General features: G+C 39.3%; 1 protein-coding gene across 1 annotated transcript in view; it reads left to right on the top strand.

The window, feature by feature from the left end:
* The first annotated feature begins 10,679 nt into the window (after positions 1-10,679).
* ADGRG6 (adhesion G protein-coupled receptor G6) overlaps positions 10,680-14,953 on the top strand; it is a 135,594-nt gene continuing 131,320 nt past the window's right edge. Inside the window, exon 1 of the mRNA XM_011962046.1 lies at positions 10,680-11,057. Within this exon, the coding sequence (XP_011817436.1) occupies positions 11,056-11,057 (2 nt within the window). The 5' untranslated portion in view covers positions 10,680-11,055. The remainder of the gene's footprint in view (positions 11,058-14,953) is intronic.

The raw sequence follows: 14,953 nt of genomic DNA, 5'->3' as shown, positions 1-14,953 counted from the left end.
TTTTTGCCAGGCTGCATAATGGTGGGTGTTTTATGTATAGTGCCCTTTACTGCTAAATCTAAAAAGGAGACTTTATTACATTGTTAAAAAACTGCTTACTACATTGAATATTGTCTTTAGATATGAGCACACACAACAAAAATGGATTTTCATTTAGGGATTACCATTTTACTTTCTATGAAATATTAGATAATACCTCTAATTGAGCTCTCAATGTATTAGAACTCAATAAATGTTGAATTGCTATTAAAGAAATTCTAAATTTCTTTATTAATCTAGCTCTGAGTATTTAAAACAAAGAAGTACAGCAAATAATTTTCTATTTTCTTCCAATTTTTACAATGATTTGCTGAAAGGGAAATGTCACTTTTAAGAGGCAGTAGCCATTTCAAGCATGTTTCATGAATAAATCTAGTCTTTATACAACATGACTTTGTATTATGTGAACTGTGTCAGCATGATGAAGAACCCTGAAGACCAGTGTCCAGCAAGAATAGAATAATAGTTCTCTTCAACTGTGCTGAAATCAGTTCTCATCCAGAGAGATGGCCTAGGCCTTGAAAACAAGAGGAAAAGTTTATTGTGACTAGATAATCTGGAAAAGTAAGATATTGATTCTGGGAAAACCATAAAAATAATCACGTGCCCACGGACAGGAGTCTTGTTAAATTTGGCAGAGATTTTCATTTAAATCAATGATCATATATAAAAATAGAAATATGTAAACTAAGAGTGCAACTCCATAGTGGCATTTGGCATTTAAACATTAAGCAATATTAAACTTAACATACTCATGTAGATAAAGTAAAACAAAAATCAATTTGTGACATGACAGATGATTTCTTTGATACTGACCATTATTTCTACAACGGGTAATGAGAAACTGATTATAAAATGTATTAATATAGTACAGAAATAATTAAGAAAAAATATTACAGATAACTTTAAAATACTGATTTAAAATCTTTTAAATGATATTGTTTTAAAAAATATTTCACTGGTTGAATCAGTTTGGATTCTAGGCATAGTTGCCCATGCCCAGAGCACTGCCATTTTCCATGTCAAAATATTTTTTTTCCTGAAACTACCTAACTATTAGCAGCTGTCTGTGTGAGAATAGAGGGAGGATTGTTTTTACTTCACTCAAAGATTAATGATATTTTATAACTTCAAAAGAAGTTTTCAATTCTGGCTTTCATGGCAGGCACCTCCTTCTTGCCTCTTTTTATTTTATTGCCACGTTTTAAACATAATTACTCATGCTGTGGCATATTAAAATCGTCTACAAAGGTTTTTGTTGTTGTTGTTGTTAAAAACAAGATTTTGCTTGCTATTAAGTCTGCAGAATTTCACTATTTTCTCTTTCATTTACCAGGTAAGCACTATAATCATTCCAATCATTTTTTTTTGCTCAAATATTTAATGCTGGCTAATGGAGATAAGAAAAAGAGTGGGATAGGGGAGGTTGAATTTGTTCTTATTTTTCTTCAGTTTGTATTTTTTAGGTTCTCAAAAGAAGATGTAGCAACATTTCAATGATATAAATTAAGTCAGGAAGTAGTAAAATTATTATCCACATCCACAATTCCCTGACTTGCTACCAGAGTTGTAACTAGGCAACAGAACAGTCATAAGCCTACACTTGAAATAAGCATGGCTTCCACCAGTCTGTCCTCTTCCTGATCGCCCCCTTTCACTTCATGTCAAAAGCCTTAGGCTTACTGGTCGCTTTTTAATATTGTGTGTGATTCTTCCAGCGGGACACCCTCAAATTATGAGAATTAAAATTTTTTTTTTTTTTTTGAGACGGAGTTGTCCAGGCTGGAATGCAATGGCGCGATCTTGGCTCTCTGCAACCTCCACCCCCGGGGTTCAAGCAATTCTCCGGCATCAGTCTCCTGAGTAGTTGGGATTACAGGTACTCACCATCATGCCTGACTACTTTTTGTATTTCTGTAAAGACGAGGTTTCACCATGTTGACCAGGCTGGTCTTGAACTCCTGACCTCAGGTAATCCACCCCACTTGGCCTCCCAAAGTGCTGGTATTACAGGCATGAGCCAACACACCCAGCCGAATTAAACTTACCAAGGATTTCCAACGAACTGTGTAACCACCCGTCCATCCTGCCATGAGGTCACTTTCTTGCTTTATGATTGTATTAGTCCATTTTCACACTGCTATAAAGATACTACCTGAGACTGGGTAGTTAATAAAGAAAGGAGGTTTAATTGACTCACAGTTCCACATGGCTGGGGAGGCATCAGGAAACTTACAGTCATGGCAGAAGGCGAAGGAGAAGCAAGCATCTTCTTCACAAAGTGGCAGGAGAGAATAAGCATGCAGGAAAAACTGCCACTTTTAAACCATCAAGGTCTCATGAGAACTGACCCACCATCACAAGAACAGCATGGGGGAGACCACCCCATGATACAATCACCTCCCACCAGCTTCCTCCTCCAAATGTGGGGATTACAATTCAAGATTGGATTTGGGCGGGGACACAGAGCCAAACCATATCAATGATAGATAATCACCATCTTGCAAAGGCTATTCTAGAATCGTATAGTGGGATGCAGCTACTCAGGACACTGAGGCAGCAGAATCACTTGAACCTGGGAAGCAGAGGTTGCAGTGAGCCGAGAGAGTGCCACTGCACTGCACTGCACTGCACAGGCTGAGGTGGGAGGATCTCTTGAGCCCTGGAGGTTGAGGCTGCAGTGAGCCATGATGACGCCACTGTACTCCAGCCTCCGAGGGGACAGAGTGAGACCTGTCTCAAAATAAATAAAATAAAATAAAATAAAATTCCTTAATAGCATATCATATCACTGAAAATAAAATTCCTTTCTGCACCTTGACTTATAAGACTGCATTATCTGATCCTGTTTGTATGTCTGCTTTCCTATTTTCTCCCTTTTACCCATTATATTTTACCCATACCTACCTTCGTTTCTGCCTCTCAAGCTTATTCTATGTTTTCCTGCCTTAGATTTTTGTAGTAAGTAGATCCCTCTGCCTTGAATGTTTTTCTCCTAAATTTAGGCATTGCTGGCTCCATTTCATCAACCAGATCTCATCTTAAGATTTTAAGTGTCACCTTCTTGGAGGTACTTTCTATGGGTACTCAACCTAAATTAGCACACTCCATTCTCAGAGTTATTTTTTCCATTATTTTAAATACTTGCCGCTTAGTTTAGATAATAGGTTCACAAATTGCCATTGTATTTCCTTTTCAAGAAAATCAAAATGTGCTCTAATACATCTAAAATCTAAAGTCCACTGTCTCTTCATCTCCTATAAATAAATTATTGGCTGCATAGTTCTAAATAAAATAGTGTGCCTATCCTTTTAAATAAATCAATCTTTTCTCCAATTGTAAAAAAAAATCTCTGATATTAAATTCTGCATCAAGAGCCCTCATATAAAGGATAATTGATTTGGTTTCACAACGTGTTTACTTCTATTCCAGTTTATCATTCTTCTATGGGGAATTTGATTTTGCTTTCTGTCATGCACACATACACACACACATACAATTTCCATTTTCTGCCAAATCCCTGGAAAACTACTTCACTTTGATATTTTAAAAACAGATCACAGAAAACTTGTACAGAATCAACTCAATAAAGCAAAACTATTACTTTCTGTTTGTGCTTGTCCCTTTCTGGCCAGACTTTTCATTGTATATCAACAGTATGTCTGTTGTTCAGCAGTTTTGAAATAATGAAAAGATAAAGTTTCCCACATAAAGTAGAACCTTTTAATTATTTAACTATATTTGACAATTGATTATATATTGCTTTATTTATTCCTTAGATAATAAATATCGTATCAATCAGGATCAGCTAGATTACAGTTAGTAACAACTACATATCTTAGTGGCTTATAGCACTGAAAGCTTCTTTGGGGCTCACGCTATATTTCCCCTGTAGGTTGGCTGGAGCAGCCACTCCACATCCTCCTCACTCTGGAATCCAGGCTGGTGAAATCTCCACCACTTAGAATATGGCAGGTGGCTGTGTCAGGAGGAAGAAAAGATGACCAATTGTTCACTGCCTCCTAACAACTCCTGCCTCAAAATGACACACATCATTTATACTCGTATCTCTTTTGCCAGACCAACTCATTACCATGCCTAACATTCAAAGGAAAGCGAAGAACAATCCTATATGTCCTGAGAAGAAGAATCACCCCAGTGGCAAGCAGCCCCAATAACTCCCACAGCTATTTCATGTAGTAATACCAAAAAAAAAATCATGTATAATTGTATAAATTAACAAGAATCCAGCCAATCGTACTTTGCACAACGTCAGTCATCAAACAGTTTAGATATCTGTTATGAAAGATTGGACTAGATAGAATTAGGTCTCTTCGACTTCATATTTCCACCTCATCATATTTCCATTCTCCTTGAATTAATATTTTTATTGATGCTGCAGTATTCATTATCTCACCCAGTACTACTGTAATGACTTCCTAACTTCTCTCTTTGCAGAAGTCTTCTTTATTATAGGTCCGTTCTGATTAGTTTTCTACAACATCGTTTTAATTCTGTGCCTTCCTTGTCAAAAAGATAAACAAAAACAAAAGACAAACAACAAAAAGTAAGCTTAACTGGTTCTGCATGTCCTGTAGGATCAAGTCAAGTACCTTAGCCTGACTCTCCAAACCTTCCACAATTTACCATCAATCAGCCATTCTCTCCTCATTGGCCTCTAGAATTCTACGACTGTAGCCAGGCTATTTGTTCACATTACCACATTTTAAAAAAATTTTTCATATTTTCCTACATTGTTGCTAAAATAGTTCCACTGGTTCAAACTGTCAGTGTAAGTCCAACCTATTCTTCGGAATTAATTAGAATTCCATCTTACCATGAAAGTTCATTCTGCAATCACCAGGAAGTTTGACATTGACTTCAGACAAAATCTTAGAATGTAACACTTAATTAACAACTTGTATTGTTATATTGTGAGTTGGCTGCATGTGTTAGAATATCTCAGACTTACCAAGTCCAAAACTGAACTCTTGAGTTTTCTCCCCAAAACTGTTTCCCTCCCTGTCTTCTCCAACTCTGTGATTAAAAACTCCACTCAGTTGCCTAAGTGAAATATTTCAGGGTATTCTTTGTTTCTGCTTTTTCTTATACTCAATATCTAATTATAAGCAAATCACCTTCAAAATATCCCATACTCAATTACTTCTCATCACTTCCTTTTTCACCACCATAGTTGATATGATACATTATTCTCTCTTACCTGGATTATGCAACAGCCAGCTAAATAGTCTCCTTGTTCTTACTTTTAAACTCCCTAGAGTCTATCTTCCACATATGTCAGATCATGGTCTCATCTACTCAGAAACTTCCAGTGACTTCTGTAGGGAGAGAGATTAAAACCTTTTTTTTTTTTTAACCTTCTTAGGTTCAGTGGCTTGGGCCTGTGAATTACACTTCAAAAAGACAGATCAACAGGAAAAAAGAACCCCAGAATTTATTCATGCATGCAATATACATATATATAGAAGAACTCAATGATGGGTAACTCAAAGGTGTGATTAGAATTTGGAACTTATATACCATCTTAACAAAGAAAGATAAGTTTGTGGAGAACTGACAAAACAAAGGAAAAGGAAACTAGGCTTCCAGGGACAGTAAATTGAGGGAAGGTAAATATATAAAGGGAAACTAATGGAAGATAAGGGTTATTTTAGTAAGGTTTGTTTGTGCAGACCAATGTTGGTGCTGACATTCCAACTCTAGTAACAATGGTTGTTTTCCTCTTCGTGGTATGAGAGAAGGAAGGAAGAACACCTTCACAAAGTGACATTCACGTCCTGCTTTTAGGCAAATCAGGGGAGGACAAAGAGCCTTTTCTGTGTTTGTTGCTTCCTAATTGCCTTCAGCTCAAAATAATCATTATGCCAATGTAACATATCATGGGGTGGCATATTTTGATCCCCTTCACTAGTTTACCTTACAAAGCCTGTTCTATTGCTCACAAGGTATATAACTTGGTCTACTACATTCTCTTAGAAAGAGAAAATGAGAAGCTATCTTTCTTCTATCATGCTAGAAAAGAGGTTGGGTGGGGGAAGGGCGGTTTGTGAGATCAGGGAGTTGAGTGGTTTCCAAGAGAAGCTGTGTACCCTGCCCCTCAGACAGAGGCCCAGGAAGCAGGCAAGGCCACAAAGAGAGAAGGGCTGCTTGGAGGGGGCCAGGCTGATGAAGACTGATAGGCCATTAAGAGAATGAAGAAAGAGCCTGAAAGAGACTCACTTACCAGACTGACATCCTATGTGGACCAATGGCCAGCGACCAAAAAGGTTGATATTTACTGATACAAGTAAGTCAAAGACCGTATTTCTTCTACCCTCTCTGCTGAAGAAAGCAAGAAACTTGATGAAACAGGAGGACATGGACTGATTAAGGCAGAATGAAACATAAACATGGAAATTTCCAATTGGGTTGAATTATTTACAAATATATATTTATTAATCTACTTGATTTGTAGAATAAAATTTATATACTCCCTGGCACACAGAAGGTCAATTTATTATAGTTACTATTCCTGCTATATTTTATTTTATGTGTATGTCCATCTCTTTTTGGTTAATCTGATGCTTAACTGTATGTGTCAACTTTGCTTGGCCATGGTGTTGATATTTGGTCAAACATTATTTTGCATATGTCTGTGAAGGTGTTTCTTGGATGAGATTAACATCTGAATCACTGGACTTTGCATAATGTCCTCTAGGTTCATTCATGTTGTCATAAATGACAGAATTTGTGTTGCTGAAACAATTTTTTGCTGATCAAAAAGTCAACACCAACTTTTATTTACATAAGAGTAATATCCAGTTCAAGAATGGTAAGGATCTCACTGTCATCAGGGCTGAGGTTTGAAATCCACTTTGAGTACACTGCAAAGAGGGCTGATGTTGACTCACATGCAGATAGGAAAGGGCGAGTCACATGTGTGGTGAGGAGCCAGACACTGAATGGTTAAAATAACTAGGGCTGTCAAAACTGAGTGAAGGAAGGCTCAACAGAGAGATGATAGCTGTTTTCAGATATTTGAAAGGCTCATTGTGGATGACAGAATGTGCTTGTTCTGAATGGGAGCTGAAAGCATGAATGTTTGATTCAATCCACAAAAAGAGGAAGCTTCTCACAGTTGAGTGTGCATCAAAGTTAAGGGATTCAAACAGATGTTCAATATTCATTTTGTCTGGAATGTTGTCATAAGATTCCTGTATGTAGAGGAATGTGGTCTTGGCACTTTTCAGTTTAGGATAATGATAATAGGGTGGGCAGAGACAACTAATATTAGCAAACTTCAGGAAATATGCTGAGTGCTTCATGTCATTAGAAGGTCTAATGACATCTGAATGTCTCACTGAATCTGCCTAACAGCTCTATGAGTTAAACATTATAGGTATTATTATTCTTATTTTACAAATCAAGTTCACTTTACATAGCAAACTGCCAGAGTTCACAATGCTGAGAAATTGTAGGGGCAAGTTGAGAATCCACGTCTATTGCATTAAAAGACTACATACTTTCCACCATACACTCCATTTCCCTAACATGCTTTTTCAAAAGAAAAGAACAAATTCTTAGTTTGAGGACAAAACTGCCAAAATACACAGATTTTATTAACAAACTGATCGATGACAGGCACTGATTCATTGAAATATTTTAGCTATGATTCTGATAATGTATTAATTTCAATGCATAAAATTATGAACATTTTAACATATAATAATATCACATGTGAAAACTACTGTCTTCCTGATGTATGTCCATCTTTTTTTGGTTAACGTGATGGTTAATTTTTTTATGTGTTAACTTGGCTTGGCCATGGTGTCCAGATCTGGCCAAGCGTTATTCTGTAGGTGTCTGTGATGGTGTTTCTTGGATGAGATTAACATTTGAATCAGTGGGCCTTGTATAAAGTCCTCTAGGTCCATCCACGTGTCACAAACGAGAGAATTTCTATCTTAAAGGTCGAACGGCATTCTGTTGTGTATATATTCCATGTTTTCTTTATCCATTCATCCACTGATGGACAGAAAGAGAAAAAGCAAATGATCCCTTATATGTGGAATTTGAAACAAACTCATAAGAGTAGAGAGTACAATGGTGGTTACCAGAGGCTAGAGGGTGAGGTGGGGTAGAATGGTGAAATGTTGGTCAAAGGATACAAAGTTTTTCAGTTAGAAGGAATAAGTTTTTGAAATCTATTTCACAGCATTGTGAATATAGATAATAATGCCTTGCATATTTCAAAATTGCTAAATTTCAAATGTTCTTATCACAAAAATGATAGTCATGTTAATTAGCTTTATATAATCATTCCACATGGAATGTCAAAATATAAAAATATCACATTGTATCCCACAAATATATACAATTATAATCTATCAAAGACAAAAATAATTGTCAAAAAGAAAATCAGAATAAAAACTATTTAAAAAAATCAGGGGACTATGTACAAAGAAGATTATCCTCCTTTCTGTAGCTAAGCCTCATCCAAGCGGTTGAAGGCCTTAATAGAACAAAGACTGATCTACCCTAAGCAAGAAGGAATTTTGCCAGACTGCATTTGGATTTGGACTATAACTCTTCCCTGAATCTCCAGGCTCCCTGACTGTATATTTTGTACCTCCGCAATACCTTAAAACTAAAATAGGTCAATCTATGTACATACACACATCTAACTGGCTCTGTTTTTCTGGAGAACACTGAATAATGCAGTTATTTATATTTCTTTTCTTTTTTTGAGACAGAGTCTAGCTCTTTTGCCCAGGCTGGGGTTCAGTGGTGCAACCTCAGCTCACTGCAACCTCCACCTTCCAGGTTCAAGTGATTCTCCTGCCTCAGCAAAAGTAGCTGGGATTAAAGGTGTGTGCCACCATGGCTAATTTTTTTTTTCAGTAGAGATGAGGTTGCACCATGTTGGCCAAACTGGTCTTAAACTCCTGACTTCAACTGATCCACCTCAGCTTCCCAAAGTGCTGGGATTACAGGCATGAGTCACCATGCCTGGCAGTTATTTATATTTATTTGCTCTTATATTTCCAGGTTTCTTCTAGCTTTAAAATTCTATGACTGGAATAAATACATATGTGAACTTGGAAGTAGATTTTTCCCCTGTCAAGCCTTCAGATTGGACCACAGCCTTAGTCACCACTCTAATTGTAGCCTCCTGAGAGACATTGAGCTAAGGCACATCCACGTTCTTGACCCACAAAACTGTGAAATACATGTTGCTTTTAAAAAATTCCATGAGTGGCACTTAAATTTCTTTGGGACTATATCATTTAATAGAGACTGACTCAAAAGGGGAGTCTGGGAACCTGATCTTAGCCCCTGGTCACCTCTAGCTGGTGTGCACAGACCTCAGCTCTTGTCAGTCTTATTTCCCTACCTGTTAATGTGAGAGAGTTGGGCAGAAGAACTTAACTTCCCTTAAAGGCTACAACTCAACGTCTCTATTAATCATACTGTTTATTCATCAAAATGAATACTGATAAAAATGACAAGTAGAACACACCCTAGATGTTCAGGCCTCTGGAATTGGTGGCAGCGTTCCAGCTTCCTTTCTGCCTGTAACTGTGAGTAAGTCCTGCTTTACCTCTTCCCCACCCCCGCACCCACCAACAGTTCTCTATCATAAGCTAATCAGCGTTAAATAATTGTTAGGGCACTTCTGCGCGTGGCCCGTGCATGTGCCAGTGTGTACACCGTGCAAGCTGGGCTGTTAGGGTTCTGGATGTGCATACAGTCCTGGCACCGGAAGGTTTGCCTCTAGCATTTTGTGGACTAACTCTGGCAGTATACAAAGGGAAGAAAACCTCTTTCCAAGTGTAAGCCCTTCTCGTTTCTCATTCCCAAGGAGGTGTGTCCAGATCCCTTTGCCAGGCAGCTACTAAATTTACAGGAGCACTGGAGAGCAGGCAGCTAACTTAGAGCAGGCAGCTAACTTTCCCCAACGAGCAGCTAGATTTATATCGGCAAATCAATCCCTCTCAATAGAATGTTATGTGACCATCTTCCTAGCCCCTGTTAACATTCCTTCATTTTTTCGAGCAAGCGAACTAGTGAGAAAACACAGAAAAGTAAAGAAAGTGGCAGAAAAGTGAAGCAAAGCAACGACCCGGGAGCATGGCGGGGGGCCCGCGCGGGGACTCGGGTGGGCTGCAAACGCTGGGGAGATGCCACAGGAGCGCCTGCCTCCCCAGTTTCTCCTTTCTCTCCTTGAGGGTCTCCCCGGTTCAGCGCTCCCAGCATTCTGGCGACCTCCAGGTCCGCCCTGTCCCCTCCCCGCTCAGCCCGGCTCTGCGTCCATCGCCCACCCCACGCCTACCCGCCGCCACTCTCCCTTCGCCGCTCGCTCCGAGAGCGCTTGTCCCGCCCCGCGGGGCGACTTCTCCCTTTCGGCCCTGAGGTTCAGGATCCTGGGTGGGGCAGCTGCGTCTCCGAGACAGCCCCAGCCGCAGAGCGCCCAGACCCGGGCCGCCGGAGTCGAGTCAGAAGTCCACGCCGGCGGCGCCGCCGCACCTGAGCCCCGGCTCCGGTCACGCCGCTGCGCCGGAAGCGCGGGCGGAGCGCACGGGCCGGGGGAGAGTAGCCTGCGCCCACGAGGGGGACCCAAGTCCCCAGGGTGGTGTGACCGAGTCCCGCCTCCCGCTAGCGGGGGCGAGGACCTGCGACGCGCACCCCTCCGCCCACGCACCCCGCCCGGCCGGGTCTCCTCAGCACCAGCCCCACGCACACCCGACTTCTTCAGCTTCTAGCCCTCACCCTGCCAACTTCCCTGCGAGGAGGAACCTGCCGCCAGCCTGCTTTCTCGCCCGCAGGCCCTGCGCTGAACGCCGCTGCGCCCAGGGTTCACCTTACGCCGTCGGGAAAGCCCATGAACTCTACAGAAACAGCATAAAGGAGGGTCCCGCCGCGGGTTCCCTCTGGGTGGAGCAGCGGCAGCAGAGTTGGGGAAGTGGTGGAGGATGATCTTGCGGCCGAAGGGGACCTCGGCGCAGTAATGTCAACATGTAAGTCCCACCTTTCAGCTCGGAATTCCTTCACTCTTTTATCTCTGTCCACCTTCTGACGCCCCCTCCCCGACCACCCCACCCGCAAGAGAAAGGATTTTGTAAGGACTTCAGCTGCACGGAGGGAATAAACTAGTTTGTCTTCAGTTCGTCCCTCGAGGCACTGAGGAGTAGGACTATTGCCAAGTGGAGTTGTGACACGTGTGTGTGGCTTCCCCCTCCCAGCGAGGTAAACCTCACATTTGGGCGGTGTAAAGCCTAATAAAAGGGCAGGGCTTCAAGAATGGGGAAAGCGTATTTTCAATTCAAATTAAACAAGGAGTAACAGGCACCGCTCCTCGGTCCAGGGGCCTGGCCCTGCCAAGAAGGCGTTCTCCGGGATCAACACCTGGGGTCTTGGAAGGTACTGGTATGCCGAGGGAATGTTGACTTTACACATTGTCACCATTGACTGTAGAAGTTATTCTTGGATCTTTGGGGTGTTTGAATTTTTTTTAAGGTGCACAGAAAATGTTTTCAGTGTGCTTTGGAGATTAAGAAGTAATTAAGGGTTATGCCACGTTACGTGATAGGATCTGAGGGGACTTCCATAGACTTATGGGGGCGGGGAGAATTGGGGCATTGAAACAGAAACTTGAAAGGTTTTGCTTCTATAGAATTGTCATCCTAACGGTGAGGTGGCTCAGAGCGACCCCATGAAAGGGTCGCCAGGCACCGTCTGGCCTTCCAGAATGGGAAAAGGAATATTGTACTCAAAAGGGCCAAGCTTATTTTTGTGGCCAAATAAGAAGTTTCTTTTTCTTGTAATAGGTAATTTTCCTTCTGGCGTTTTACTTAATCTTGGGCGGACACCGTGACAGACGTTTTATCCCCTTCCACTAACTCACGTACAACAATTTCTAGAACTTGGTACTTAACCCTCCTTCCCCCAACTCCTGGAACCTACATGAATTTACTCTTTCAGTTCAGTACATAGGGAAAGACCTGCCCCCTAGGTCCTATTTTTCCAGACTTTCCTGCACTTTCCATTCCCTACTTCCCCACTCCCCAAACACACATTTTTAAAATAGGAGAAAGGATAGTGCCCACAAGCATAGCATTCAGTAATTCTGTTTCTAGTACTGTGAGATGTAATCAGAAATGAACCACTTATTTTTACTAAAACAGCATGTGAAATAATTCCGTACCTGGGAGTTTTAAAGTTTCCTTTATGCCAGTGGAATCGGCAAGGTATAACTTGAAAACAATTATTTTGGGATACAGCCAGCATTTTCATATAAGACTTGTTCTCATATACAGGCTACACATTTTGAAGTAATATGAACTTGTTTTCAGCTTCAGTTTTTCTTGAAAATATACTCGGGATTTTGACAGCAGATATTTGCCCAGGTTTTTTCAGCTTTCCTAAGTATTTAGATCTTATGAGATAAAAAGCATATTACACATAAAAGTATAAATACCTGTTTTTAAAATAAAAGATGTTAAGCTTATCAACAGGTTATGTAAAAATTTCCTGATCATGAAATTAAGTTATGTAGTCCACTTGAATTCTTCGTGATTAAAAAATCATGTCATTATTGGCCCCATTTGTTTAATCATTCCCGTTCCTCCTTACCTGCCTCCCCACCAGCCCTTCCTGTACACAAACACACACACACACACACACACACACACACACACACACAATTCTTTTCTGAACCATCTGAGAACAAGTTGTATACATAAGGGCTTAAGAGTTTAATTTTTCAATGGAAATTTTAAAGATATTTCTAACTTCAAATATAGTTGCCAAAAAGTACGGAGATCCAGTATACCTTTGACCCAGTTCCCCCAGGGTCATTATAGGGTAAAAACGTGAATATGAAATCACATAGAAAATAGGGCTTGATACCTGGATTTGAGATTCTTTATTGAGCTATTTTGACTGAAAGTTTCCATTTTTTAGCAGATGGTAAGTATGTTTTTTCCATTTTGCTGTTTACGATTCATATGGAGTGGTTTAGGATGGTCTGATTCTTTTTAGGTGTTGGTTTGTTAGAATATATGGAAAGAATTACCAATCTTTCCAAGATTAATATTCTTACTATCTTGTTGAGAAATGTTAAAATGGGGAACATAAGCTATATTATGCTTTAAATTTTAATAGATTCAAGTACAGAAACTACTTAACCTATGTTTTCTGCCTCCTCCTTGTGGAGAAAGTGTATTTGTATATTGTTATAGTCAAGTTCTTAAATTATAGACTTTACGAATATATTTGAGAGTTGCAGTGACTGCATATTTTTCATACCCTAAGAAATTTAGTAGATGTAGCAAGACTTGCGTTAATTCGTTTCAAGCTGCATGAAGCTACTGTTCCATTTATGGCTTATATAAATTACATGACATTGTGCTTTTTCAATATGAATGGTGAATAAAGCTATTGTCTCTTGGTTTATGGGAAATATTAGGAGCCTGTAGTTTTGTAGCCTAACTGGACACATGACTCTGATGTCTGGAAATAATGATTTGAAAGAAAGTTAGTTTACATATTAAAAATAAACTAATGACCGCTTTTTAAAATGTGACCATTTTTCTAACGGCCTATATATCTTACAGAGTTTACATTTCTGATGGGATGATTAAAAGTTTCTACAGTCTATTTAGAATTTAGACTAAATAGAAAAGACTTTGTTCAATGTTTGTGGTATGCATGGGCAAAAACTGTTATCTTTCAATTTTCATTTCTAATTGGATGAGATTATTATCTACATTGGATGATGTTAAGATGCAATCTAGTTGACTGGGGTGGTACTGTATAAAGGATATATTGATCAAAATATGTGTCTACCTGAGTGTAATCTTACTTTCCTTTATAAGCATTACTTGAAATGGAATTATCTGGAATGCCTTAAAAAAAGCTTCAAGATTAATTTATTTAAAGCAGAGCAAATATGACAAAAGTTGAACATATTTAAAATAAGAGTGGTTAAAAAATCACAAATCAATGAGGAAAATATTTATATTTGTAATAGAAAACTATACAAATGACTTGAACGTGACAATCCAAACGAAATTCAAATGAGGCACAACTTCTTCTATCAAAGTGACAATGATTAAAGCAATAATACTCAATAGTGAAGAGAGAGCCGTGACATGAAAACAGTGATATGTTTCAATGTAAATGTGTATGTATTTAACCCTTGTAGAAATCATTTTAAATCTACAGGAAGTTTTCAAGAATAAAAGTAATGCGAAGAAGGAACACACCTCTATACCTTTTACCCAGAATCACCTATTCTAATTATTGGCCCCATTTGTTTAATCATTCCCGTTCCTCCTTACCTGCCTCCCCACCAGCCCCTCCTGTACACACACACACACACAATTTTTTTCTGAACCATCTGAGAACAAGTTGTATACATAAGGGCTTAAGAGTTTAATTTTTCAATTGAAATTTTAAAGGTATTTCTAACTTCAAATATAGTTGCCAAAAAGTATGGAGATCCAGTGTACATTTGACCCAGTTCCCCCAGTGGTAGCATTTGGAAAACTTATAGTACAATGTTAAAACCAGTATATTGATACAATTTACTTCTCTTTTTCAGATTTCCCAAGTTTCACGTGTGCTCATTCTTGTGTACCTATGTGTGTAATTCTTAAGGCTGAGTTTTACTCTCACCTCTGGTATAAGCCAGTTATACGTGTTACTGTTCAAATAAAGTTTAAGATTTGTACAGGGTTGAAGAATAAATCAGCCTTTTTGAAGTGGAGGTACACCCAACTTAATAAAGGGACTTAAATCGAGTTAATAGAATAGCACTTTTTTTTTGTTTTTAATACATTACTTTGGCTCAGGAACATGATCTTTAACTAAAAAAAGAAATACGATTATGAGCAGACTTGAATAAACCAAA

Source organism: Colobus angolensis, unplaced genomic scaffold (assembly GCF_000951035.1).
Source record: "Colobus angolensis palliatus isolate OR3802 unplaced genomic scaffold, Cang.pa_1.0 Scaffold58, whole genome shotgun sequence".
Taxonomy (NCBI): Eukaryota; Metazoa; Chordata; class Mammalia; order Primates; family Cercopithecidae; genus Colobus; species Colobus angolensis.
Note: the sequence above shows the minus strand (reverse complement) of the source record. Positions and strands in the feature narration are given on the sequence as shown.